Source organism: Bubalus kerabau, chromosome 19 (assembly GCF_029407905.1).
Source record: "Bubalus kerabau isolate K-KA32 ecotype Philippines breed swamp buffalo chromosome 19, PCC_UOA_SB_1v2, whole genome shotgun sequence".
NCBI classification, from domain to species: domain Eukaryota; kingdom Metazoa; phylum Chordata; class Mammalia; order Artiodactyla; family Bovidae; genus Bubalus; species Bubalus kerabau.
Window position 1 is genome coordinate 16,581,239 of NC_073642.1, and position 25,585 is coordinate 16,606,823.

At 44.2% G+C, this 25,585-nt stretch overlaps 1 protein-coding gene across 3 annotated transcripts in view; it reads right to left on the minus strand.

Annotated features, from left to right (window-relative positions):
• The window catches only part of SV2B (synaptic vesicle glycoprotein 2B), a 94,803-nt gene that overhangs the window by 16,978 nt on the left and 52,240 nt on the right, over positions 1-25,585 (minus strand). For all 3 annotated transcript variants that reach the window (XM_055555843.1, XM_055555842.1, XM_055555841.1), the window contains 3 exons: positions 16,819-16,929; positions 15,293-15,381; positions 11,376-11,540 (listed from right to left, as the gene is read on the minus strand). In XM_055555843.1, coding sequence (XP_055411818.1) covers positions 11,376-11,540; positions 15,293-15,381; positions 16,819-16,929 — 365 coding nt within the window. The remainder of the gene's footprint in view (positions 1-11,375; positions 11,541-15,292; positions 15,382-16,818; positions 16,930-25,585) is intronic.

Here is a 25,585-nt window from a genome sequence, read left to right on the forward strand (position 1 = left end):
TAGATAGACGATAGATAATAGATAGGGGACAGGTAAATGATAGGAGAAACAGATAATAGATGACAGATAGGGTAGATAGATGATAGAATGGATAGATAGACAGGTACCACACATAGCCATCCACCTAATTATTATAATGGCTACAGGTGCTCAGTTGCGTCCAACTCTTTGCGACCCCATAGACAATAACCCATGGGGTGGCACAGTGGTAAAGAAACCACATGCCAATGCAGGAGATGCAGGAGACCCAGGTTCAATCCCTAGGTCAAGAAGAGCCCCTGGAGAAGGAAATGACATCCCACTCCAGTATTCTTGCCTGGGAAACCCCATGGACAGAGGAGTCTGATGGGTTACAGTCCATGAGGTCGGAAAGAGTCAGACACGGCCGAGCAACTGAGCACCCATAGCCATTGTAATAATCAGGCAGATCTGTGTGTCTTAATCTGGAACCATGTTTAAGATGTATTGTTAACTGAAAAAAAAAGAAATGCAGCATGATATTTATAGCATGTGACTTTCTTTCGTGTGAGAAAGGATAAGGCCCATACACCTGCAAGTGCAGAGCACACACCTGGAGAGAGTGCCGCAGACACAGGCAGGTGTGTGCGGCCCTGGGGAGGTACATTGGGGGCTGAAAGGGAAAGTGTTAGTCACTCAGCTGTATCTGACTTTTTGTGACCCCACAGACTGTAGCCCACCGGGCTCAGACAAATTTTCTTTATACCAAGTGTATATAATACTTTTTCACTTAAAACCGAAACAGCCAATAAGAGGTAAAACCCCTGGATGATTGTGAAGCCCAGCCCACATCCGGAGCTGTTGCACGTCTTCAACTCCTGCTGCTGCTGCTAAGTCGCTTCAGTCGTGCCCAACTCTGTGCGACCCCATAGACGGCAGCCCACCAGGCTCCCCTGTCCCTGGGATTCTCCAGGCAAGAACACTGGAGTGGGTTGCCATTTCCTTCTCCAGTGCACGAAAGAGAAAAGTCAAAGTGAAGTCGTTCAGTCATGTCCGACTCTTAGCGACCCCATGGACAGCATAAACTTAAAACGAAAAAGCAACAGGACACTTAAAAACATAGACTCACACACAGGGACATCAGCCTCTACTGGTTATATTTCCCAAGGTTGGTTAAGCTATTAAGTGAGAAACCTTTGCTGTGTCTTCATTTGTGAAGAATCTCAACCCCATTCATTCATTCATCTGTCAATTCATTCACTGATTCAGTCTCAAACAAAAGTTTTACCGAGCGTGGTATTAGGTGCTAAGAGTACAGACAGAAAAGACATGGTCCCTGCCCTCAAGCCTAATGGGAAAAAGAAATGGAGCCAACAGACAATTCCGGTTCAGTGGGGACCCAGTGACAGAGGCAGCACAGGGCACTGAGGACCGCTGCTGCTCTTCAGGGCCGCCAGGTCATTCCGCCCACGAGCACACATGATGGCCAGGGCCCCTTACTCTTCACTCTCAGCTATGTTCTGCTGAGAACCCTAACCTAGAACCACGTCTTATTAGCTTTGACAAAAAGACCTCTCAGCAATAAGAAGGCCTGGGGCAGTCTCAGGAGAAGTCTCCAGAACACTTGCATCAGAATAAAATAGGGAGACAAACTGGGAGAGTAGCATTGGCCTATATACACTACCGTGTGGGGGCCCAGATGGTGAAGAATCTGCCTGCAGTGCAGGAGACACGGGTTCGATCCCTGGCTTGGGAAGATCCCCTGGAGAAGGGATTGGCAGCCCACTCCAGTATTCATGCCTGGAGAATCCCATGGACAGAGGAGCCTGGTGGGCTACAGTCCACGGGGTCGCAAAGAGTCAGACAACTGAGCAACTAATGCTTTCACTTTTCATGTGTAAAACAGATAGCTAGCAGGAAGCTGCTATGAAGCACAGGAGCTCGGCTGGTGCTCTGTGATGACCTTGAGGGGTGGGATGTCGGGGGCAGGGGTGGGAGGGAGGCTCAAGAGGCAGGGGATTTATGTATACATAAGGTTACACAGCAGAAACCAACACAACATTGTAAAGCAATTATACTCCAATTTTTAAAAGTTAAAATAAACTGATGTAACTTAGGTACCAAAAAATAAAGAATAAAATAGGAGGTTATTACAAAAGATGGGAGTTCTCTTCATTCCAACCTGCACCTCTTGAACTATAATCACCAAAGGAAGATGCCAGATTATTACACTTTAGGAAATGTGAGAATCCCTGATCAAGAAAGCCAAATTGTTTTCAACAGTTTTTCTTAGGGTTAAATTTGAATCGGCCTCCAAAAGCTACCACTGAACTCTTCCTACTTCTATGGAGAAATTGATCACTAAGCCTTTTGTTACAGGAAGATGACTCTGATTTCAAAAGTAATGTAATATGTATGCTGACTGTATTTACTCAGGAAAGCTATTCCTGGAGCCTGTCTCAGGTCTTTGCTCTTCTTAATATATCCTTCTCTTTAATACAGTAATGGGCTGGTGATGAGGCCTCCGGTGATATTTTAATGTTCTGCCAAAGGTGGGTGAGAAAGAAGGGCCATAAATCATAAAAGGTCTGACACCAACAGACCTTAAAATGTATCTCCAAGTGAGTTATAAAAAGCCAAAGTTATAAAAGGAGAGTTAAAAGGAGAAAATGCCAAGGCATATTTTATGAGTCTTTTATATAAATCATCTCCTCCTATCTCTAATTTATATACTGAACTGGTCCAAGATGCTTCACTCAGGAGGTCTCAAAGGCTGAAAGAAAAGTTAACAGAAGTAGCTTGTGGAACCCTTCCTTTAAGGAAACAGAAGCCATTGGTGATCCAGAGCCTGGGGTGGAATTATTATTACAAACACTTTATTTCAGTTACCCTCAAGCCCAGTGCTTCATCCACCAGGTGATCTAAACTACGCCAAAAGTCGCACCTACGCAGTCACCATGATTTAGACTTGAATGGGCTCACACTCAAGAAACTCAAAACTAAAGAGGGAAACAAGAAAACTGGCAATTAAAATCTGGCGTGATAACTATCAAGCTCAGACATAAGTAGGACTCCCCTGGTGGTGCGGTGAATAAGAGTCCACCTGCCAACACAGCAGACACGGGTTCAGGCCCTGGTCCAGGAAGATTCCACCTGCCGGGGAGCCACCAAGCCCTCAGGCTACTACTGAGCCCGTGTGCCTGCAGCCTGTGCTCCACACAAGAGAGGCCACCACGGTCAGAAGTTCATGCACAAGAAGGGTAGCCCCACTCGCCGCAACTAGAGAAAGACTATGAAGAAAAACAATGAAGACAGCGCCACCAGATATTAACTATTTTTAAAAAAAGCTTAGAGATAAGCTACAAGATCATTGCAAAAGGGTACTTATGATACAGTCAGGTACAGCATGATATTGGCTTTTCCTTAAGGATAAATAAAAGCTATCCAAGCCAAGACGCAGAGCAAGTGAATTCCAGGCAAAGGGAATAGCATATGCTAAGGCACAGAGGCATGATATATAATGTATACCCTTCAACTGACTTTTTCGTTAAGTGTAAAATTCTCTTTCACATCATTTATATCACCTTTCAGAGAGAAAATAAACAAAGGGTCTATTTTCCCAAGGCTCACACACACAGACCGTCCTACAATAAGCCTTCCACATACAGTGAAATAAAAGAGAAACTTTTTCAGGAAAGACCCAGAACTCTAATTTCTCACACATTATCTCATATCAGGTCCTAATCTGAGATGAAGCAAAGCCAGAATGAGAAAACTGTCCACGTCAGGGGAGTTCCTTGGCAGGCTAAGGCTTTGCCTTCCCTGGTCAGGGATCGAACCCACGTGAGGATCATGAGGCCATGGCCAAAAACCCAAAACATAAAACAGAAGCAATATTGTAATAAATTAATAAAGACTTTTAAGATGGTCCACATTAAAAAAAATCTTTAAGAAAAAAAGAAAATCACTTCAGAAAATATATGCTTGGGGCTCATTTTGCTTAAAGAATGAAGGAAACAGAGGGTCTTTTGTTTATAACTTCTATGCAACTTCTTAAATTCTCTGTATAACTCTAAATAACTTCTTAAATTCTCCACACATAGGCATCAGGCTTTAACTTCACCTCCGACACCACCTTTCAAAAAATGAAGAATACAGTTCAACTTTTAGCACTGTCATTAAAAGATTTCAGGCAAGTCTCTTCTCCTCTGCAGGCTTGTATTTTAAAATCATTAAAATAACATTATTGAGGAGATGACTTTTTCCAGCTCTAGTATTTGGTTTTATAAATGAGAGGTATCTTTACTATAAGTAGCCTGGGAAAGAAAGGAGTAGAGTGGAAATGGCCATCAAATGGTTGAAATACTATTTCATAGAGAAGCAGACGTATATGATGGGAAATACCGGCTCTGCATCTACCAAACAGACTCTCTAAGGACACGTCCTTGTGCCTCAGGGGATCTGCCAGTAAATCCAACTTACTCTCTCCATCTTCTCTTACACTTACGGCCACCTAAGTGCTGAAATCACCATATCTCACCCTGTCTCTTTACATGGATCCTAGAACATTTTTAAAAAGAGGGTATAACTGAAAAGGAGCAGGATACTATGGTCCTTGCCTCCCATGTCCTCAGCCTGCCTTTTGTCTGTGGAAAAACTTTAGCCAAAGAATAAGTTCCATCAGAGAAGTGAAAACACGCAGAAACAAAGGAAAACAGTCAAAGGAGACCAAGTAATAATAGTTTAGCCATTATGCATAGTCAGGGACTCTTAGCTCCCTCTCAAGGACTACTCTTAATATTCTGAGCCGTGTCCTGTGAGCTGACAGGACACAGCTCAGAACAGTGTCTGACACCCCCACCAGGTGGAGAAGTTGACGGCATGAAGACCAGACGGTAGCCGTGATATCAGCTGTCACAATTCTAAGAATCAGCCTCAAAGAAATGGAAACAAACCAATCCTGGAACTGAAGATTAACTGCACTTAAAACGGTCAAGATACCACTGGTCAGACCCCTGATGACCAATTTCAAGGTGACTGTCAGCTGACTGTACTGTTTCTGCATATAGCCCCCTCCCTCCGTCTGTAAAAGCTCTTGCCCTCTGATTGTCAGTGGGGGGAGCATGGCCTTCAGACAGATGTCCACCTCCTCCCCTTGCCCCAACACTGAGTTGCCGGCATCCAAAAGAAAGCAAACTTTCCTTTCCGCCAACCTGGCCTCTGTATTGGCTTTTGAGCAGTGAGCAGCCAGACCCCACTTTTGGTTACATAACCTTGGTGTGTGTGTGTGTGTGTGTGTGTGTTTTAGTCGCTCAGACGTGTCCCACTCTTTGTGATCCCATGGACTGTAGCCCACCAGGCTCCTCTGTCCATGGAATTCTTCAGGCAAGAATACTGGAGTGGGTAGCCATTCCCTACTCCAGGGGATCTTTCAGACCCAGGGATCGAACCTGGGTCTCCTGCATTGGGGGCAGATTCTTTTTGGTCTGAGCCACCATGGCTCAGCCACATAACACCAAATAACCTTGATACCAAAGATCAATAAGAATAGTAGAAGGAAAATATGCACCAATCTCATTAAATGCAAAAATCCTAAATAGAACATAAGTACTTCTGTGTGTGTGTGTGCATGTGTGTGTGTGTGTGTGTGTTAGTCGCACACACACGTGTGCTCAGTCGTGTCCAACTCTGCGACCCCAGGGACTGTAGCCCGCCAGGGCTCCTCTGTCCGTGAGACTTTCCAGGCAAGAATTCTGGGGTGGATTGCCATTTCTTACTCCAGGGGACCTTCCGGACCCAGGGATCAAACCCACATCTCTTTCATCTCCTGTATTGGCAGGCAGCGTCTTTACAACTAGTGCCACTTGGACTTTAGCAAATGCACCCATCGCTATGGTACCATGCAGACTGTTTCCACTGTGCTCTGCTTATTTATCCATACTTCCCTCTCCCCTAACCTCTGGCAACCACTGATTTGCATACTTTTGCCTTTTTCGGGATGACATACAGTTGAAATCATAAGGATGCAGCCTTTTTAGTGAGGTTTCTTTCACTTAGGAACATGCATTTAGGGTTCTCAACGTCTTTTTATGACTTGATCCCTTACTTCTTTGGCACTAAATAATATTCCAGGGCCAGTATGTACCACAGTTGATTTATCCATTCACCTACTCAGGGACATCTTGGATCATTGCTAGAAAATAGGGTAGTTCTGGCAGATGGTATATGGGACACCTCTGTGGCTTTCTTTCAATTTCACTGTGAACCTAAACAGCTCTGAAAATAGTCTTAACAAAATAATAAGTTGAAACCCAATCTGAAATATTTGCACAATTTTTTGTAGAAAATAAAAAATAAAGGACATGTGTGTTGCCGCCACATTTTAACAGTTATGAATAAAACGGCTATAAACATCTAAGCAACACAAAAAAGAATATTAGTAAATCAAATTTGTCAATGTATTGCCATTTTAAAAAATTCACATGGAATGATCAAGATATATCCCAGGAATTAAGTACAGTTGAATATCCAGAAACAATATTACTTTAATCTATCATATTAATAGGTCCAAGGAGAAAGCCATATGATTGTCATAATAGATGCAGAAAAGCATGTGACAGATTCAGTATGCTTTCATGATAAACACTCTCAGCATACCTAAAAGAGAATTTCCTTAACTTTATAAAGAAGACCAATCAAAAACATAGCAAGTATCATACTTCAAAGGAAGACACCCAAATTACCCCCACTGAAGTCAGGATACCCATTAGCACTGACATTATAAGCAACACAATACTGTACATCAAGTACACCTCAATTAAAAATATTTACAATAAAAGAAGTAAATGGCCTAAAAATAACAACAAAAAAAACTAATTGCAAAATTTATAGTATGAGAATTATACATTCACATCTATAACAAAGCGTGATATTTACCTAAAATTTAAAGCACACAAAAGAATGCTGTACAGTGTTTACAGATACATAAATATATGGGAAAGTATAAAAACACACATGCATGTAAAACACTGAATTTATGACCGTGGTGATCATTACTCCTTAGGAGGAAGAAAAACAACATCAAAAAGAGCAACCAAGTGAGCGGTTTAATCTATACTAAAATCTGAAGTCAGTGTGAAAGTCGCTCAGTCGTGTCTAACTCTTTGTGAACCCATGGACTATATAGCACACGGAATTCTCCAGACCAGAATACAGGAGCAGGTAGCTTTTCCCTTCTCCAGGGGATCTTCCCAACCCATGGGTTGAACCTAGGTCTCCCACATTACAGATGGAATCTTTACCAGCTGAGCCACAAGGGAAGCCCACTGGAGTGAGTAGCCTACCCCTTCTCTAGGGCATCTTCCCACCCCAGGGATTGAACCCAAGTCTCCCGCATTGCAGGTGGATTCTTTACCAGCTGAGCCACCAGGGAAGCCCGAAGTCAGTGCATCACAGTTTATGATTTTACAAAGCTAATAAATAGGATTGCTCTGAATAGAGTTGTTGTGTTATTCTCTACTCTTTGTATATTTGATATATTTCATGATGTAATAAAAAAGAAAAGAAAGGAGACAAAACAATTGTTATTGGCAGATGACAGGGCTGTTAGAACTAATAAAAGAGCTCAGCTCAAACATCACCAGACCAACAGGATTTCTGTTGATCAGCAATAATAACCTGGGTAAAGGTCTAATGGAAGAACAGCCACCCCGTTTTTAGTAGCTATTTAGTTGTAAATGGGCTTCCCACGTGGTTCAGTGGGTAAAAATCTGCCTGCAATGCAGGAGATGCAGGTTTGATTCCTGGAGAGGGAAGATCCCCTGGAGGAGGCCATGGTAACCCATTCCAGTATCCTTGCCTGGGGAATCGCATTGGACAGAGAAGCCTGGAGGGCTACAGTCCATAGGCCCACACAGAATTGGACATGACGGAAGCAATGGACTACGCACGCATGCACAGTTGTAAAATATTCAGGAAGAAGCTCTATAAGAACTGTGCACAACCTAGATTAAATTTCTAAATTATGCTGAGGTATTTTAGTAGTGGGCTTCCCTGTTGGCTCTGTAGTAAAGAAGACATGGGTTTGATCCCTGGGTCAGGAAGATGCCTTGGAGAAGGAAATGGCAACACACCCAGTATTCCTGTGGGGGAAATGCCATGGACAGAGGATCCTGGTGGGCTACAGTCCATGGGGTCGCAAAAGAGTCAGACACGACTTAGCAACTAAAGAACAACAATAATTTCAGCAACCCTGAAGCATGATGGACATTTTATCTCAATATTATGACTTTCTGATGTGCAATCATAGGCTTACACAGGTCAGAGAGGGTTCAGCTAGTCACTGACCCATCAAGGCTTGGAACCTAGACCCCCAAGTCTTGGCTACTTCCTCAGACCTGAAGCCAGAAGGTACGTTTAACACATTTCCCACCCTTGGCAGCTTCATGGGGCGTTACTGCCCTGAAACACACCCACTGCAGATGAAGAAAATTTTTACTGATGCCTCACTAAAAAAAGCTTTTAACTGTGTGGGTAGCATGTCACTATGATGCATGAAATCAACCTTCTCTCTTCTAGATTGACTTTCTTTCTCTTTGCTATCCCTGCTAAAAGTAATCTTCTTCATGTGTGGTAGCTAATAAAGTAAATAATTTTACCTAAAATTTTAATCAGCAAAGTGTGGCTAAAGTCAAACAGGGACTACTGGTAAGAGTGGGGACAATGCTAACGAATGTGAAGAATTTAACTTCTCAAAAGAGACTCAAGATTCCCACAGGTGAGGTGTTTTCTGGTTTGTGACCAGCAGATGGCAGCATAACTCAAGAAAAACAAACAAACCCACGTTCCATTCCTTAGTATCAAAGGTTCCTAATCTTTTTTGAATTGTGGTGCTGGAGAAGACTCTTGAGAGTCCCTTGAACAGCAATGAAATCAAACCAGTCAATCCTTAAAGGAAATCAATCCTGAATATTCATTGGAAGGACTGATGCTGAAACTGAAGCTCCAATACCTTGGCCACCTGATGCAAAGAGCTGACTCACTGGAAAAGACCCTGATGCTGGGAAAGATTGAAGGCAGGAGAAGGGGATGGCAGAGGATGAGATGGTTAAATGGTCTCACGGACTCGATGGACATGAGTTTGAGCCAATTCCGAGAGATCGTGAAGGACAGAGAAGCCTGATGTGCTGCAGTTCACGGGGTCACAAAGAGTCAGACACGACTTAGTGACTGAACAACAACATATGAGATTATCTAAGAAATAATCAGCCTTGTTATCATGGTCATCACCATTGCCATTATAGTAACACCACAACAGAGTGTCACTGAACAAAGGCAACTTCACAGATGAAGTCTCTTTTAATGAATTTGTCTCTGCACAGAATAACATCATATCAGAGGGACATCTAGCCATCTATAACATCCCTTACTTTTCAACACTTCCAAAGCATTCTAATAAAGAAGGGCAACATTTCTTCTTTTTTTTGGTGGCGTGGGGGGCGTCGCTGTGCTGGGTCTTCCTGCAAATCACAGGCTTTTTTTTTTCCCTCTAGTGCTTAATTGCCTCAGGGCATGTGGGATCTTACTTCCTGGAACAGGGATCAAACCTGAGTCCCCTGCATTGGAAGGAGGATTCTTAACTGCTGGATCACCAGGGAAGTCCCAAGAAGGGCAACATCTCTTCCTTGGCAATGCCAATGCAAGACCTCTGGGTTTATACTGAAGAGCCCTGACAGTGAGAAATCCCAGCAGGGATTACCATCCACCACCAACCATCAGCCTGGGAACTGCCATCCTTGGAGTGGCCACTCTCAGCAGATTCTAGTGACCCAAGTGTCCCCAGCGAAGGCATGTGCACACGTGGGCATGTAAACGTGGAGATGTTTGTGACTGAGCCTCGGCATTTTAAAACATCATCTGAAAATCTGAATTCCATGTCTACTGATAGTCATGCCTAACTTTCCTTCCTCAAAGGCCTTATATTTATAGAAATAACATTGATCTTTTCATGTCACACTTTCTTTCTCATTCTAAATAACAGAGAACATTTGTTAAGGTCTGGCCAGTAACATACGGACTAGACGGCCCAAGGCCCCCGCCTTGGACTTCATCCAGACTCGTACCTCTTTCCCACAGCAGCTAAGAGTCAATGGGCACAGCCACTTGGACACATAGCTGGGTGTGGGCTGGAAAAGTAGAACTGGCATTGGAGGAGAGAATCCCTGGTGAGAACTCTTGCACAGGTGCATGAATAAGGGGCAGCGTCTATCACCGACACTGAACTGCCTGGGCTGTGAGGTTTCTGGTGTAGCCCTCCCCTGACCCAGTGAGCTTGCTAAGGATAATTCAAGATGGCTAACAGCAGAGGTAGAGATGCTCAGCTTAGAGGATCACGTGGCTTGGAGGGAACTTTGTGCTGTCCTGACCCATTTGGGGCCATTGGAGGCAACCTCAAGGAGGCATTCCTAAAGCTCAAAGGTCTGGACTATCCATCTCAGTGTTCCAGGAGTAGAAAGAGGAGGGGTCAAACAGACTGAAGACGAGGTCTGTCTGCGAGCTCGCTGTTGTGTCCAACTCTTTGCAACCCTATGGACTATGTAGCCTGCCAGGCTCCTCTGTCCATGGGATTCTCCAGGCAAGAATACTGGAGTGGGTTGCCATTTCCTTCTCCAGGGGATCTTCCTGACCTAGGGATCACCCTTCTCTCCTGTGTCTCCTGCACTGCAGATGGATTCTTTACCACTGAGCCAGCAGGGAAGCCCTGAAGAGGATATGGGCAGGACTTTTTTAACACTGCTCTAGTTTTTTTTCTCCAAAGGACAACAACACTCTTGATGGCAAAGGGCCATGCCGATAGACACTTGGAGGTCGGATCTTCCTGACCCAGGGATCAAACCCACATCTCCTGCATTCCAGGAGGATTCTTTACCCACTGAGCCGTCGGGGAAGCTAATAATAGGTGAAAGAATATCATAAATTAGTGTCATATTAGCCTTGGGCTTGCTGCTGACAAGGCATCCAGAATCAAAGAAAAAGCTCAACAGTCAGGCTGTAAGCTTTGGGCCCTCCAAAAGTTTGGCCCCAGAGGGCCAAACCTCTGGGCCCTCCCTCCCAACAGGCATCATTGAGGGGCTCTCTGTGCATCACCAATAAACGTGTGAGGTCTCAGACAAGACAGTCTGGTTGACCCTCCTTGATCAATCAACCCTAGCCAGGATGATGGGGGACCGCACGGTATAGACAGCGCCACCAGGGGGCACTGTCGAGTCCCTGGCAGCCTAGGCAAAGTGTGATATTTATCAGTCTCAGAGCTCAATCCCCACCATATTGAATTCTTATCTGGCCAATGCCTCCCTCCCCAAGACAGTACCCACACACACTCCTCTTGATCTAAGGAAAGTCCATGGTCCTGCACTTACTTGTCATTCACAAGTTTCCCGTGTTGGTGAATCTGATTTTCCATCGTGAAGTTGATTGTGACACCGTACACGTGCTCGTCGTGAAACACCTTCATTTTGGACTTGTACGCTTCATCTTGAAAATACCGGATCATGTCAGGGAACCAAACTGTCAGTCCATAGTAACTGTAATAGAGAAGAAAGAATATTGGAGCAGCAACACCATCAGAGTCTGCATTTCTGATATGATGTAAATCAAGCCCATTTTAAATGAGTCCATATGGTTCACTAGAAAATACAACTTATATAAGTAGACCTAATGGAAAACAAGTCACAATAGTCTCTATAGATGCCAAAAAGGCACTTGATAAAAAAACAACATGCATTCTTGATTAAAACGCCAATAGATTAGAAATTCATGTGTGCTTCCTTAGCATGTAAAAATACATATAGTGCTGGTGATTTAGTTGCTAAGTTGTGTCTGACTCTTGCGACTCCATGGACTTGGCCCACCAGGCTCCTCGGTCCATGGGATTGCCCAGGCAAGAATACTGGAGTGGATTGCCATGTCCTCTCCAGGGGATCTTCCTGACCCAGAGATCAAACCCAGGTCTCCAGCCTTGCAGGCAGAGTCTTTACTGAGCCACCAGGGAAGCCCAAAATATATATAAATGTATCTCAACTCAAAAGGAAGGATCTTCTGATGGGGAGAACACTGTGGTCACTCCCACTAACATAAGAAATAAGACCAGGATACACATATCCTCACTACTATTTAACACTATGTTGTAGTGTTCGCTAACTCAGTTAATTAAGTTAGTCTTAACTAACTCAGCTACATAAGGAAAAAAACAGGAATATAAAATTACAAAGCAAACAGTCAAACTATATTTGCAGATGGCATTTTATACCTAAAATCTCAACATCACCAACTCAAAAAAATGGCCATGAAACATACAAAAATGATGCTCCATCCCACTCATAACCTGAAAAGTGAAAATTAAAACCATACTGTGTTATCATTCTCACCCACCAGACTCAAAACCTTGAAGTTTGCAAAAACTCTGCTGGTGAGGCTGCAGGTAAGCAGGTGCTCTTATGCACTGCTGGGAAGAGGACAGCATTTTGCAATACCATCTTGAGGCGAATTGGTCAGTGCCTACAACAATTACTGATGGATTTATCGCCTTTTGACTCCATAATTCTATTTCTAGGAATCTATTCCACTGATTTGGAGAAGGCAATGACAACCCACTCCAGTACTCTTGCCTGGAGAATACCATGGAGGGAGGAGCCTGGTAGGCTACAGTCCATGGGGTCGCAAAGAGTCAGACACAACTGAGCGATTTCACTTCACTATTCCACTGATTAACTTGTCCAATACAAAGGAGCCCACAAAGAGTGACTCACTCTGGCACTGTTTACAACAACAAATGTCTGAAAACTTCCCAACAATCTGGGAACAGGGTCCCGGTTGAATAAAGTGTAGAGTTGTACTGTGGAGAGCTATGCATACATTCTATGCTACTGTAAAAAAAGAATGTAAATCTCTATCTAGCGGTATGAGAGAGCTCCAGAATATATTGTTGAATGCAAAAAGGAAATGCAAAACTGCTTTCTTGAAGTTCCTTCTCATAAGAAAACAATAAAGAAATTTGTAAATATACATATATTTGCTTAAATTTACAAAAAGAAATACTAGAATGATAAATAGAAAAATAAAAGATAATTACATAGAGGACGCAGAATAGAGTAAATAGAGGGGGAAGGAAGGGAGACCAGATCTCACTGAGGTTCCAACACTGGAAAGTCATTACCTCCTTGACAAAATTAAATTAGACCTAAGGAAATCTCTTAAAACTTTCAGTGAGTTGGATCCAAGGGTCTACCATTTTAGCTTCTGGAATGTTCTGTGTTCTCGTCCAGCTTAGACGGGACAGGTGGACGTGAGCAGTCTGCTTCTACATTTACCTGTTCGGTAAAGAGACTGTTTGGGCTCCATCAAGATCTATTGGAAGGCACTTGGTTAGATATTGGAAAAGGCAGGTCTTCCCACATTCCTCCCATAATCCAAGAGGTCATTAAAGCCAAATGAATTCCCTGGGTTGAGGGGAATGAGTCTTTGGCCATGGGCGATGGTGAACAAAATAACTTCATAGATGAAAGTTTAAAATTTCACCAAAAGATTTTAGTTGATAATAGCAATTTATTGAGCACTTACTGATGTGCCAGAAACAACTGCACTTTATCCGTACAATGAAACAGCCTCTTAACACTATAAATGGGCCTCAAAACTCGCACGGAAAGAAGGGTCATGTTATCTGGAGGTGAATAAAATGACTAGGGTGAGAGACTACTATTTAAGAGAGGAGCCAGCTAATCATCAATCACATTATATTTCATTTACTTTATTGCTGTGAATATTATTGCAAAGGTTCTCTGTTTTCTGCATTTAATATTCACAAGGACACAGACAGCTGCTGACCCAACATTCATTCCCTGCTTATTCCTTGGGAACAGGAAGTTGATTTTGTTTGGGTGTCAGTGCTCAGGAAAGCTAATGGTATCATCAGCTGAGAGGCAAATCCTGATTAGTCTGAAGTCATCGGGAAATCACATCCCGATCACCAGTGGCTAGTTTAGCCCTAAAGCATGTGACACACACATTTGGCTAATATAATGTCGGGGTGGGGAGAGTCTGCTGGCAGCTTCTGAGAAAGGTTTGAAGTGAAAGTGTTAGTCGCTCAGTCATGTCAGACTCTTTATGACCCCATGGATTGTAGCCCGCCAGGCTACTCTCTCCATGGGATTCTCCAGGCAAGAATACTGGAGTGGGTTGCCATTTCCTTCTCCAGGGGACCTTCCCGACCTGGGGATCGAACCCCAGGTCTCTTGTATTGCAGGCAAATTATTTAACATATGAGCCACCAGGGAAGATGAGAAAGGTCTCCTTGATGTTAAAAAGTGGAGCTCAGGGACTTCCCTGTTGGTCTAGTGGCTAAGACTCCACATCCTCCAAAGGCAGGGGTCCAGGTCAGGTAACTAGATACCACACACCATAACTAAGACTTTCCAAGCCTCATCTAAAAAAATAATAATAATAATAATCCCCCATGCAGCAGCTAAAGATTCTGCATGCTATAATGAAGGTCAAAGATTCCACATGCAGTAACCAAGACCCAGCAGGACCAAGTAAAAAGAAAACTATTTTTAAAAAGTCAATCTCAGAGAAAGGCAGCCTCTTCCTTGGGACACTTCCATGTCCGAGAATGCCAAGAGCAGTTGCAGACATCTTGCTAGCAGATAAGAACTAGCCTGAGGCTGAATCCCCACCTGGAGGCTGCCTCTCCATGGAATTCTTGTTACAAAGGATCAGAAATTTCCTTGTTGTAGAAGCCGCTAGAGTGGGTTGCCTGTCATAGCCAAAAGCATCCAATCTGACACAGACTCTATATGAATTAGAACCAACAGTAACCCTCAACGTACAGATGAGACATGGGAAGCACAAGAAAATTAATGAACTTTTTGTTCAGTTGCTAAGTTGGGTCTGACTCTTTGCAGCCCCATGGACTGCAGCACACCAGGCCTCCCTGTCCATCACCAACTCCCGGAGCTTGCTCAAACTTGTGTCCATCGAGTCGGTAATGCCATCCAACCATCTCGTCCTCTGTCATCCCCTTCTCCTCCTGCCTTCAATCTTTCCCAGCATCAGGGTCTTTTCCAATGAGTCAGCTCTTCACATCAGGTGGCCAAAGTGTTGGAGCTTCAGCTTCAGCATCTGTCCTTCTAATGAATATTCAGGGTTGATTTCCTTTAGGACTGACTGGTTTGATCTCCCTGCTGTCCAAGGGACTCTCAAGAGTCTTCTCCAGCACTACACTGTCTACGTTTGTCATAGCTTTTTATTAATTAATGAACTTAAGGAAGACAGAACTTACCTTAAAGCCATGGTAAACCAGACCACGGCCAGAATCAGCGTGTTCATCCTGTAGGGGCCCATCACACAGTACAGAGCATTTTCCCAGACCTATAACCCACAGCAGAGATGGGTGGTTAAAGGCAGAAACTTGTGACTTGGAAGAACTCCTTTTTAAGATTCTCTATTAAATTGCCTAGGAACCCATGGGGAGAACAGGCAGCAATGTCTTCCAGAGGCAACAATTCTGCTCAAGGAACAAGAAACCCTCTTCCGTTCTTATTAGCTGGTGTCATGCTCTAACAGTCCTGCAGCATCCATGAACACAATGATGCATGTGACCAAAAGCACAGTGAGTGGGGATATCAGGGTGCTGAGTAGCCTTGAGCTCTTCTCCCCACCAATGGGAATGGATGCTATTTCAAACATTGAACCACCCTGCACCAAGAAGGTTATCCAGGCTCAGTTGACTCTGGCCCTTGACTGCCTGAGTGTTTGACAGTTGGCTTGTCTCATAGGACCACTTCTCTAGAGAAATGGCCTTGCCCTTCATAAAGACTTTCTCAGAGATCACTTAAAGGGGTCCTTTCTTTCACTCCCTCCCTCCTTCCTACAGTTTATTTAAAGAGAAAGTGCCATTGGAGTGGCATATCAGCAAGAATTTTCACCTATCTAGGATTAGACTCCCAGCACTGTGGGACAAAAATTGATCCTGAAATGTCTCCCAAATATGGATTGAATTTTGGGCCAAGAGGAGGAACTGACAAGTGGAATACCGCCTGTCATACTGGTAAACAGAGGATGTCACCTTCATCAGTGACTTCAGCCATCACCAGAAGGCGAGCTGCTGAGCCCTGAGGGAACTCAGAAGGGAAAACAATACCTGCCTTTTAGCAGCCACCAGACTGCAGCCTCTCCCCATGGTGAGCCCTGAGGAAACTCAGGATGTGAAAACACAGGAAGGACATTGGCCCCAGATAGCTGAGGTGCATATAAAAGGAATAATTTCAGTGAGCCCAGACTTTTGCATCTTCCCAGGCATGGAAAAACACTAAATTCTTTAATGTGACATATCTAGTTTTCTTTCATTAACAGTAAACTTTTGACGGTCAGACTACCTGCCCTTTGTTGCAAAACTCCTATATATCTGGCTTCCACCGTCCTTGCCTCCTTGGATAGTTCTCTCAGAGTTACTTGAGCTGCTACCTCCTGGGCTTGAAGTCCTGAAAATTCCCACTGAATAAAACATAACTCTCAGACCAAAAGAAGAAGAAGATGCTAGAAAGAAAGGTGCTTTCTCGGACTAGACATTGTATCTACATTCAAAATCTCTGCCTTTGGAAAGAAAAGCAAAGAAAAGAAACTAAGGATTAGACAGTTTGTGGTTCAGGGGTCACAGGAGTTGGAGGTCGGTGTGGGCTAGGACCCAGATGTTGCTTCCTGCCCATCACTGTGCCTTGGGTTGACCAGCGTGTTCAAAATCTCTATTCCTCATCCACAGCTCACCATAGAGCCTCCCTCTCACCCACCCCAGGTCTCCAAACATACCTGCTTGAAAGTGGTCTTGAATCTGACTAACCAGCGTTGATACCAAGTTCCTGTTGAACTCTGGATCTCAATGAACTCATCCATTTGCTTGGGAGTTTTAATGTTGGAAACCTGTGAAGCAAAGACGGGCTAGAGAATCTCAACCTTACTTTGACTTTTCAATTTTTAGTTGACTGTAACTGACTTTATTAACTTCCTTAGGGCTAGAGGAGCTTTTGGTGACCCTCTAGTTCAGTAATTCTTAACCAAAATTGTACACAGCATCTCTTAGTGATCTTTCTCAGGTAGATATGTCCCTCTGCAAACAAATGATTCAGAGTTTTTTTCACTCAGTTATGGCTTTGGGAAACACACTGAGGTCCTGTCTATATCTTACTTGCCCATAATAGAGTTGACTGCACCTTAAAATTCACAAGTCTATCCTTAATGGGCATTAACATCAGAGACGTCTGGAGCCTGCATAGACAACAGTGTGTGTGTGCGTGTGTGTGTGTGTTAGGAGAGAAAGCTTGCTCTGGAAGACTTTTTTAATTATTTTATTTATTTTTGGCTGTGCTGGGTCTTTGTTGCTGCACGGGCTTTCTCTAGCTGTGGCAGATCAGGGCTACTCCCTGGTTGTGGTCTGTGGGCTTCTCATTGTGGTGGCTTCTATTGTTGTGGAGCACAGACTCTAGGGCACGAGGCTTCGGTAGTTGCAGCTTCTGGACTCTAGATTAGAGCACAGGCTCAATAGTTGTGGCACATGGCCTTAGCTGCTGTTCTTGGATCAGGGATCAAACCCATGTCTCCTGCATTGGCAGGCGGATTCTTTACCACTGAGCCACCAGGGAAACCCTGTGTAAGACATTTTTTAAACACAGCAGAATAAAAGACATTAAGTCCTCCTTCTGCACAGCAAAAGAAATCGCCAACAAAATGAAAAGACAACCTACTGAATGGGAGAAAATATTTGCAAATCATAAATCTGACAAGGGACTAATATTCAAAGTATATCAAGAACCCGTGCAACTCCCAGCAAAAAAAAAAAAAAACAATCCAATTTAAAAATGGACAGAGGATCTGAATAGACAGTTCTCCAAAGAAGACATAGAGATGGCCAATAGGCAGGTGAAAAAAATGCTAAGCATCACTAATCATCAGGGAAATGCAAATTAAAACCACACTGAGATATCACCTCATACCTGCTAAAATAGTTATTACCAAAAAGACAAAAAATAACACGTGTCCATTAAGATGTGGGGAAAAGGATACCCTTCTGCATTGTTGGTGGGGATGTAAACTGCAGAGGCTACTATGCGAAATAGTATGGAGGTTCCCCCCAAAATTAAAAATAGAACTACCATATGATCTATGAATTCCACTTCTGGATATTTATCTGAAAGAAATGAAAACACTAAATCAGAAAGATATCTGTACTCCCATCTTCACTGCCATATTATTATAAAGGTGAAGATATGGAAACAACCCAAGTGGCCATTGATAAGTGAAAGGATAAAGAAGATGTGATACACACATACACACACAGGAATACTAACCAACCATAAAACATGAAATCTTGCCATTTGCAACAACGTGGGTAGACCTTGAGGACATCATGGCAAGTGAAATAAATCAGATGGAGAAAGACAAGTACTGCATGATCCCACTTATATTTGGAGAATCAACCAAACCAAACAAAACAGAAAACCAAGCTCATAGATACAAGAACAGATCAGTGGTTTCCAGAGGGGAGGGGTGTGGGAGGGTTGGACAAAACAAGAGAAAGGGGCCAAAAGGTACAAACTTGCAGCTATAAAATAAGTCCTGGGATGTAATGTAGAGCATGGTGAAAACAGTTCAGTTCAGTTCAGTTCAGTCACTCAGTTGTGTCTGACTCTGCGACCTCAGGGACTGCAGCACCCCAGGCCTCCCTGTCCATCACCAACTCCTGGAGTTTATTCAAACTCATGTCCATTGAGTCAGTGATGTCATCCAACCATCTCATCCTCTGTCACCCCCTTCTCCTCCCCCCCTTCATCTTTCCCAGCATCAGGGTCTTTTCCAATGAGTCACTTCTTTGCATCAGGTGGCCAAAGTATAGGAGTTTTAGCTTCAGCATCAGCCCTTCCAATGAATGCTGCTGCTGCTGCTGCTGCTAAGTCGCTTCAGTCGTGTCCGACTCTGTGCGACCCCATAGATGGCAGCCTACCAGGCTCCCCTGTCCCTGGGATTCTCCAGGCAAGAACACTGGAGTGGGTTGCCATTTCCTTCTCCAATGCATGAAAGTGAAAAGTGAAAGTGAAGTCGCTCAGTCATATCTGACTCTGAGCAACCCCATGGACTGCAGCCTACCAGGCTCCTCCGTCCATGGGATTTTCCAGGCAAGAGTACTGGAGTGGGGTGCCATCGCCTTCTCCAATGAATATTCAGGACTGATTTCCTTTAGGATGGACAGGTTTGATAATAGTTAATAATACTCTATATTCATTACTTGAAAGTTGCTAAGAAAGTAAATCTTGAGTCCTCAGCACAAGAAAAAACATTTTGTAACTGGTGACAGATGGTAAGGAGACTTATTGTGGTGATCATTTTGCAATGTATACAAATATCAAATCATTATACAGAACTCCTGAAACTAATACAATGTTACATGCCAATTATACCTCAATTTTTTTTAAAAGGGACTTCTCTGGTGGCTCAGATGGTAAAGCGTCTGCCTACAATGTGGGAGACCTGGGTTCCATCCCTGGATCAGGAAGATCCCCTGGAGAAGAAAATGGCAACCCACTCCAGTCCTCTTGTCTGGAAAATCCCATGGACACAGGAACCTGGTAGGCTACGTGCATGGGGTCACAAAAGTCGGACACGACTGAGCAACTTTTTACTTCACTTTTAAAAAAGAGACATTAGGTCTTCCTTGCTACCCCTGGTTTTCCTGTTGGAAATCAAAGAGATAGGGAATGGGAATAAGGCTGTGTGTAAAAGGAAGAACAGAATCTGACTTCATGTTGGATACGTTTCTTTAACCTTTGCTTTCTGTGGCTTTTGTTACTAAAAGGATGCTGTCTACAGCTGTAAGCTTTCCCTGCCTGGGGAACTCTGCCCCTCTACTCGCATACTAAGTTGCTTCAGTCATGTCCAGCTCTTTGTGACCCTATGGACTGTAGCTGACCAGGCTCCTCTGTCCATGGAATTCTCCAGACAAGAATACCGGAGTGGTTGCCAGGGGATCTTCATGACCCAGGGATGGAAACTTCGCCTCTTTCACCTCCTGCATTGGTAAGTGGATTCTTTACCAAGAGCCAGCTGGAAAGCCCACCTCTCTACTGACTTTAAACTAAAGTGTCTTTGTTCAGCTCACAGGGAAACACGCCAACCCTGCCCACCTGTGAATGGCTGCAGGGAAGAAGAAATGAACACATCCCCTTCCTGGGGCTGGCCAAGCCAGGAGATATTTTGCAAGATTTATGGTCTTTTTACTTTACTTCCTCATCTCCTCCCTGTCTCTATTCTATAAAAGAAACTAGCACCCAGAACCCTATAAGATGGTAGTCCACCACCTTCTTGGACACCCAACTTTCCAAATAAAGTCTCTCTTCCTTGCCTCAACACCTCCTCTCCCGATTTATTGGCCTGTCGTGTGGTGAGCAGACCAAGCTTGGACTCAGCAACACAAGTACCCTGGAAAAGTGTCCATTTGTCCAATGTCAGCAGGTAGCTCAAAGGAGCAGTCCTGACTCATTAAGACAGTGATTTTCAGTTTAATCAATGTTTAAGACAACCACTGAATTCTGTGACTAACAATCACGTTAAGGAGATTTCTGACCATACAGACTCTTAGCCAAGTTATCAAGGTCTGTGCTCGCAGACCAAATCAGAAGAAAATGGAAGAGGCTACTCAAAAAATTCAAAAACAGTTTTTACCACCTCTCCCAACAAATTTTTCTTCTGGGGAGAAAAGGCTTTAGTCATAAGAGCATCTCCCATTCTTTCTTCAACCAAGGGACTGAGGATGTAAAGAGACAAAGGAAGAGAGAGAGAAGTGAGGCTGAATATCACACGGGAAAATACAGTCGCTGAAATACAAACAAGTGGTTCTTTAAGTCCCCAGCACCAAGCCCCGGATGGCATGGCTTCATTTTTCTAAAGCTTGAACACAATGGTTCTTAACTCTTGCCTGGGCTGGATACCCCTTTGAGAACCTAGTAAAAGCACAGGTGCTCTTCCTAAAGTTGCAGGTATATAAGCACAGCAGAGCCTCCCGAGCTGGCGCTGCCACTCCCGGGTGTGTGGCCTTTGCAATTGCACTACTGCCTGGTCCAGACACAGGAGAGGGAGCCCAGATGGCCCACATCATGGGACTCTTGGCTGGAGCTGATCTTCCTGTTATTAGATAACCCAGGAGGGCCAAGAACACAGCTGAAGCCAAAAGGGGCTGAGTGGAAGTGTTGAAAAAGTGTCAGTTGCTCGGTCTTGTCTGACTCTTTGCGACCCCATGGACTGTAATCACCAGACTCCTCTGTCCATATTCTCCAGGCAAGACTACCTAAGTGGGTTCCCATTCCCTTCTCCAGGGGATCTTCCCCATGCAGGGACTGAACCCAGGTCTCCTGCATTGCAGGTGGATTCTTTACCATCTGAGCCACCAGGGGAAAGTTGACCCCAAATCAGGAAACACGTTATGATTCACATTCAGTGGGACCTCCCTGGTGGTCCAGTAGTTAATACTCCATGCTTCTACTGCAGTGGGTTCTGTCGGATTCCATCCCTGGTTGAGAAACCACAATTCCACATGCCTTGTGGTACTGTCAAAAAAATGCAAATTTTGTCTTTGCTTTCCTCTTGGGGAAAATAACACCCTATTCCTTAGGGATCTGGGAGTGGGTGTGTTGACAGCTGCAAGCACAATTACTCTAATTTACAATTAACTAGGATGTTTGGCTTTGCTTTGGTCTAAACTATAATATGATCTGTGTTCGCCCCAGCCCTGCAGAACAGCAGCTCTCAAGGGAATATTTCAACACCTCTCCTTTGCAAAGGTATCCTAGGGACACCTGCCAGGGGGACATTTCAGAAGCTTGTGAGGCAGCAAACAGGGCTGGAGACAGAGGTGAAGCCAGGGCCCTGTAGGGGAGGAAAAAGTTCTCCTCTACCATCCTAGACTCCCTGACTGGGTCTGGAAGCTAAACTGGCAAAGACAGATTTAACAGGAGTGAGGACTTCCCTGGTGGTTCAGTGGCTAAGACTGTGCTCACAATGCAGGGGGCCTGGATTCGATCCCCAGTCATGGGTCTAAATTCCTCACCTAAAAGATTCGGAGTGCTGCAACTGAGACAACACAGCTGAAAAAGATTAACAGAAGTAAAGCACCCACATTTTACTAAACTTTTACGTATCTGTGGGAGCCTTCACAAGAGAATGAAGTCCCAAAGAAGTGACCAGTGCAGGAAGCTTTTATACTGTGTGTGTGTGTGTGTGTGTGTGTGTGTGTGTGTGTTACTTGCTCAGTCACGTCCAACTCTTTGTGACCCTATGGACAATAAGCTACTAGGCTCCTCTGTCCATGGGATTCTCCAAGCAAGAATACTGGAGTGGGTTGCCATACCCTTCTCCAGGAGATCTGCCTGACTCAGGGATGGAACCCAGGTCTCCTGCATTGCAGGCAGATTCTTTACTATCTGAGCCACCAGGGAAGGCTTAGAAACAATAAATTTGTGAAGAACAGACAAAACAAAGGGATTTGGGTGAATAATGGTGAAGAAGTAATTAGGATGATAAGGGTTTGTTTAACAGGGTTTGTTTATATAGCCTTCTTCATCTGAGGAACAACAGCCATAGCTCTTGAGAACGTCTTCTTTCCTCCTGGTTCAGGGAAAGCATCTTTCAGGTGGGAGATTTATGGCCTGTTTCAGGGAAGAAGGGGGAGCAAGGGGAGGTCAGAGTAACCTCTCTGCTTCTGCTGTTCTCTCCAGCTCCTTCAGCTTATGGGATACAATACGCTGAGGTGTCATAATCTGGGGTTGTTATATCCTGAACCCCATCAGCTCAAAGGCACTGAGGAGGGCCACCCCCAGGGCTTCCCATGGGCACTGAGTCCAGCCTGCCCGATGCTCCTCCTCAAGGCCACTGAGTACGTTCACTGTGATATGTCCACGGAGCGGAGCACACAGGAGCAGAGCAGGCGACTCCAGCCAGTGCGGCTGAGTATTCACTTCCGACTCCAGCCACAGCCCAGCGGTCTGAGGTTAGTAACACTTTCCAGTCATTTGTTTTTTCCTTTTTTCCCTGCCCCAGCCAGTTATCCGTTTCTACATAATTAATATGATCATCAAGTCAGCATGATAGCATGCAGGACCTTGTGGGGCTCCTGGGCATAAGGCCTTTCTGTGTCTCCCATTTCTCTGATTGCAGGAAAGAGCCTTCAGTCAGCCTCCATGACCTTCCCTAAGTTCCAATGGGCAGTTCCAAGCAGTCGTTAATTAGGGAAGAGATGAGAGATCAGGGAGAAACAATAGTGAGGCCTTGGAGCAAGGTCCTGTTTCCACATCAGTGTATACATATAATATCTTTGAGCTGTTTTACAGATCCTGAAATCCCCTCCAGGTGAGAGAAGTTAACTATTAATGATGATATGCTGCCCACAAGCATGTAGACCCCAGACTAGTTGGACCTGAAGGTTGATGATGCTGACTCCTACTTAACTCACCACCAACCCATCACCCATCAGAAGAACGTCCATGAGCTGATCACACCCTCTTTGAGCAATTACTATTAAACTTCTCACTATCTTCCCCAAGTTGGGACACACATTTCTGAGGGCATTAGCGTGCTGTGGCCCCCCTTTCCTGACAAAGCAATAAAGCTATTCATTTCTACTTCATCCAAAACTGTCTCTGAGATTCGATTCGGCACCTGTGTACAGAGAAGCTGAGCTTTCGGCATCAGTTATGGAAATACTGAGTCCATAACCTTTCTAATTCCCTTTTCCTGTGGAGGGGTGAAAACTACTAAAAACAGAGTTTATGCCCAAGGACTTGGTGACTGGCATGTATGTTGAAGAAAGACAAAATTCCAGGTCTCAGAGCCCTCTACTCACTGATTCCCTGCCTGAGCTTTCTTCTGGGGCATGCACACCCTTCCTGAAATGAGGAATTCTGGTCCTGAAGTAAGGGCTCAGTTTCACCTTTGGAATTTGGAGTTTTGATTGATTTTCAGGCCAAGAAAGATCTCATTTCTTAAAAGTAAGCTGTTTATGTTAGAATGGGTTGTTAAAAGAGAAAGTCAGACCACTTCTCTAAAAAGGGGTCCCAGTCAGGCAAACCTTGTGGTTGGTTTATTTTTTTTTTATTTAATTTTTATTGGAGGATATTTTATTTATAATGTTGTATTAGTTTCTACTATAAAGCAAAATGAATCAGTCACGTGCATGCAAAGTCCCTTCAGTCATGTCTGATGCTGCAACCCTATGGACTGTAGCCCACCAGCCTCCTCTGCCCATGGGATTCTCTGGGCAAGAGTACTAGAGTGGTTTCCCATGCCCTCCACCAGGGGATCTTCCCGACCCAGGGATCAAACCCAAGCCTTCTGCAGCTCCTGCACTGCAGGCGGATTCTTTACCACTAGCACCACCTGGGAAGTCACACATACACATATATCCCCTCTTTTTTGGACTTCCTTCCCATTCAAGTCTCCACAGTGCATTAGGTAGCCTTCCCTGTGCTATACAGCAGGTGTTCATTAGTTATCTATTTTATACAAAGTATCAATCTGTGGTTAGTTTAGAAGTGATCCTTCCAGAGGCAACCTTGGAAAAACCACCCTGTGTAAGGTCCTGCATGGGATAAGCAGGGCAAGACAGAGGTGGAAGGTCAGGGAGATTTATAGTTACAGGGACAGACGTACAAATGAAGTGGACAGTGATCTAGGCAAAGACTCCTCTCAGGAGGGTCCAGGGCTATTGTGGGACAGATACCGCATGCTAATAAACTGCTTCACATGTGGGAAAATCCTTGGGAAATGGGCTCAAACTCAAAAGACATAAGCTTCTTTGCATGAGTAAAGGAGAAAGATGTGTTTTATTCCACAGAGAGGATAGGGGAGGGGAGGGGACTAAAGAAGGAGAAAAGACGAGGTGGGTGGGGAGAAGGAAGGAAGAGAACCTGTACTCTGAGAGGGCGATCCTCTGTGCCCCTTGAGTCCATGAAGTCGCACAGAGTTGGGCACAACTGAATGATTAACACATACACATGTATAGAAAAATTTTAAGCTAAATGTTATACTATAAAACTCCTAGAGAAAAGCACAGGCAGAATACTCTCTGACATAAATCACAGCAAGCTCCTCTATGACCCACCTCCCAGAGTAATGGAAATAAAAGCAAAAATAAACAGGGCCTAATTAAACTTAAAAGCTTTTGCACAATGAAGGAAACTATAAGCAAGGTGAAAAGGTAGCGTTCAGAATGGGAGAAAATAATAGCAAACGAAACAACTGATAAAGAATTAACCTCCAAAATATACAAGCAGCTCATGCAGCTCCATACCAGAAAAATAAACAACCCAATCAAAACATGGGCCAAAGAACTACAGACATTTCTCCAAAGAAGACATACAGATGGTTAATAAACACATGAAAAGATGCTCGACATCACTCATTATCAGAGAAATGCAAATCAAAACCACAATGAGGTACCACCTCACGCTGGTCAGAATGGCTGCCATCAAAAAGTCTACACACAATAAATACTGGAGAGGTGTGGAGAAAAGGGAACCCTCTTACAGTGTTGGTG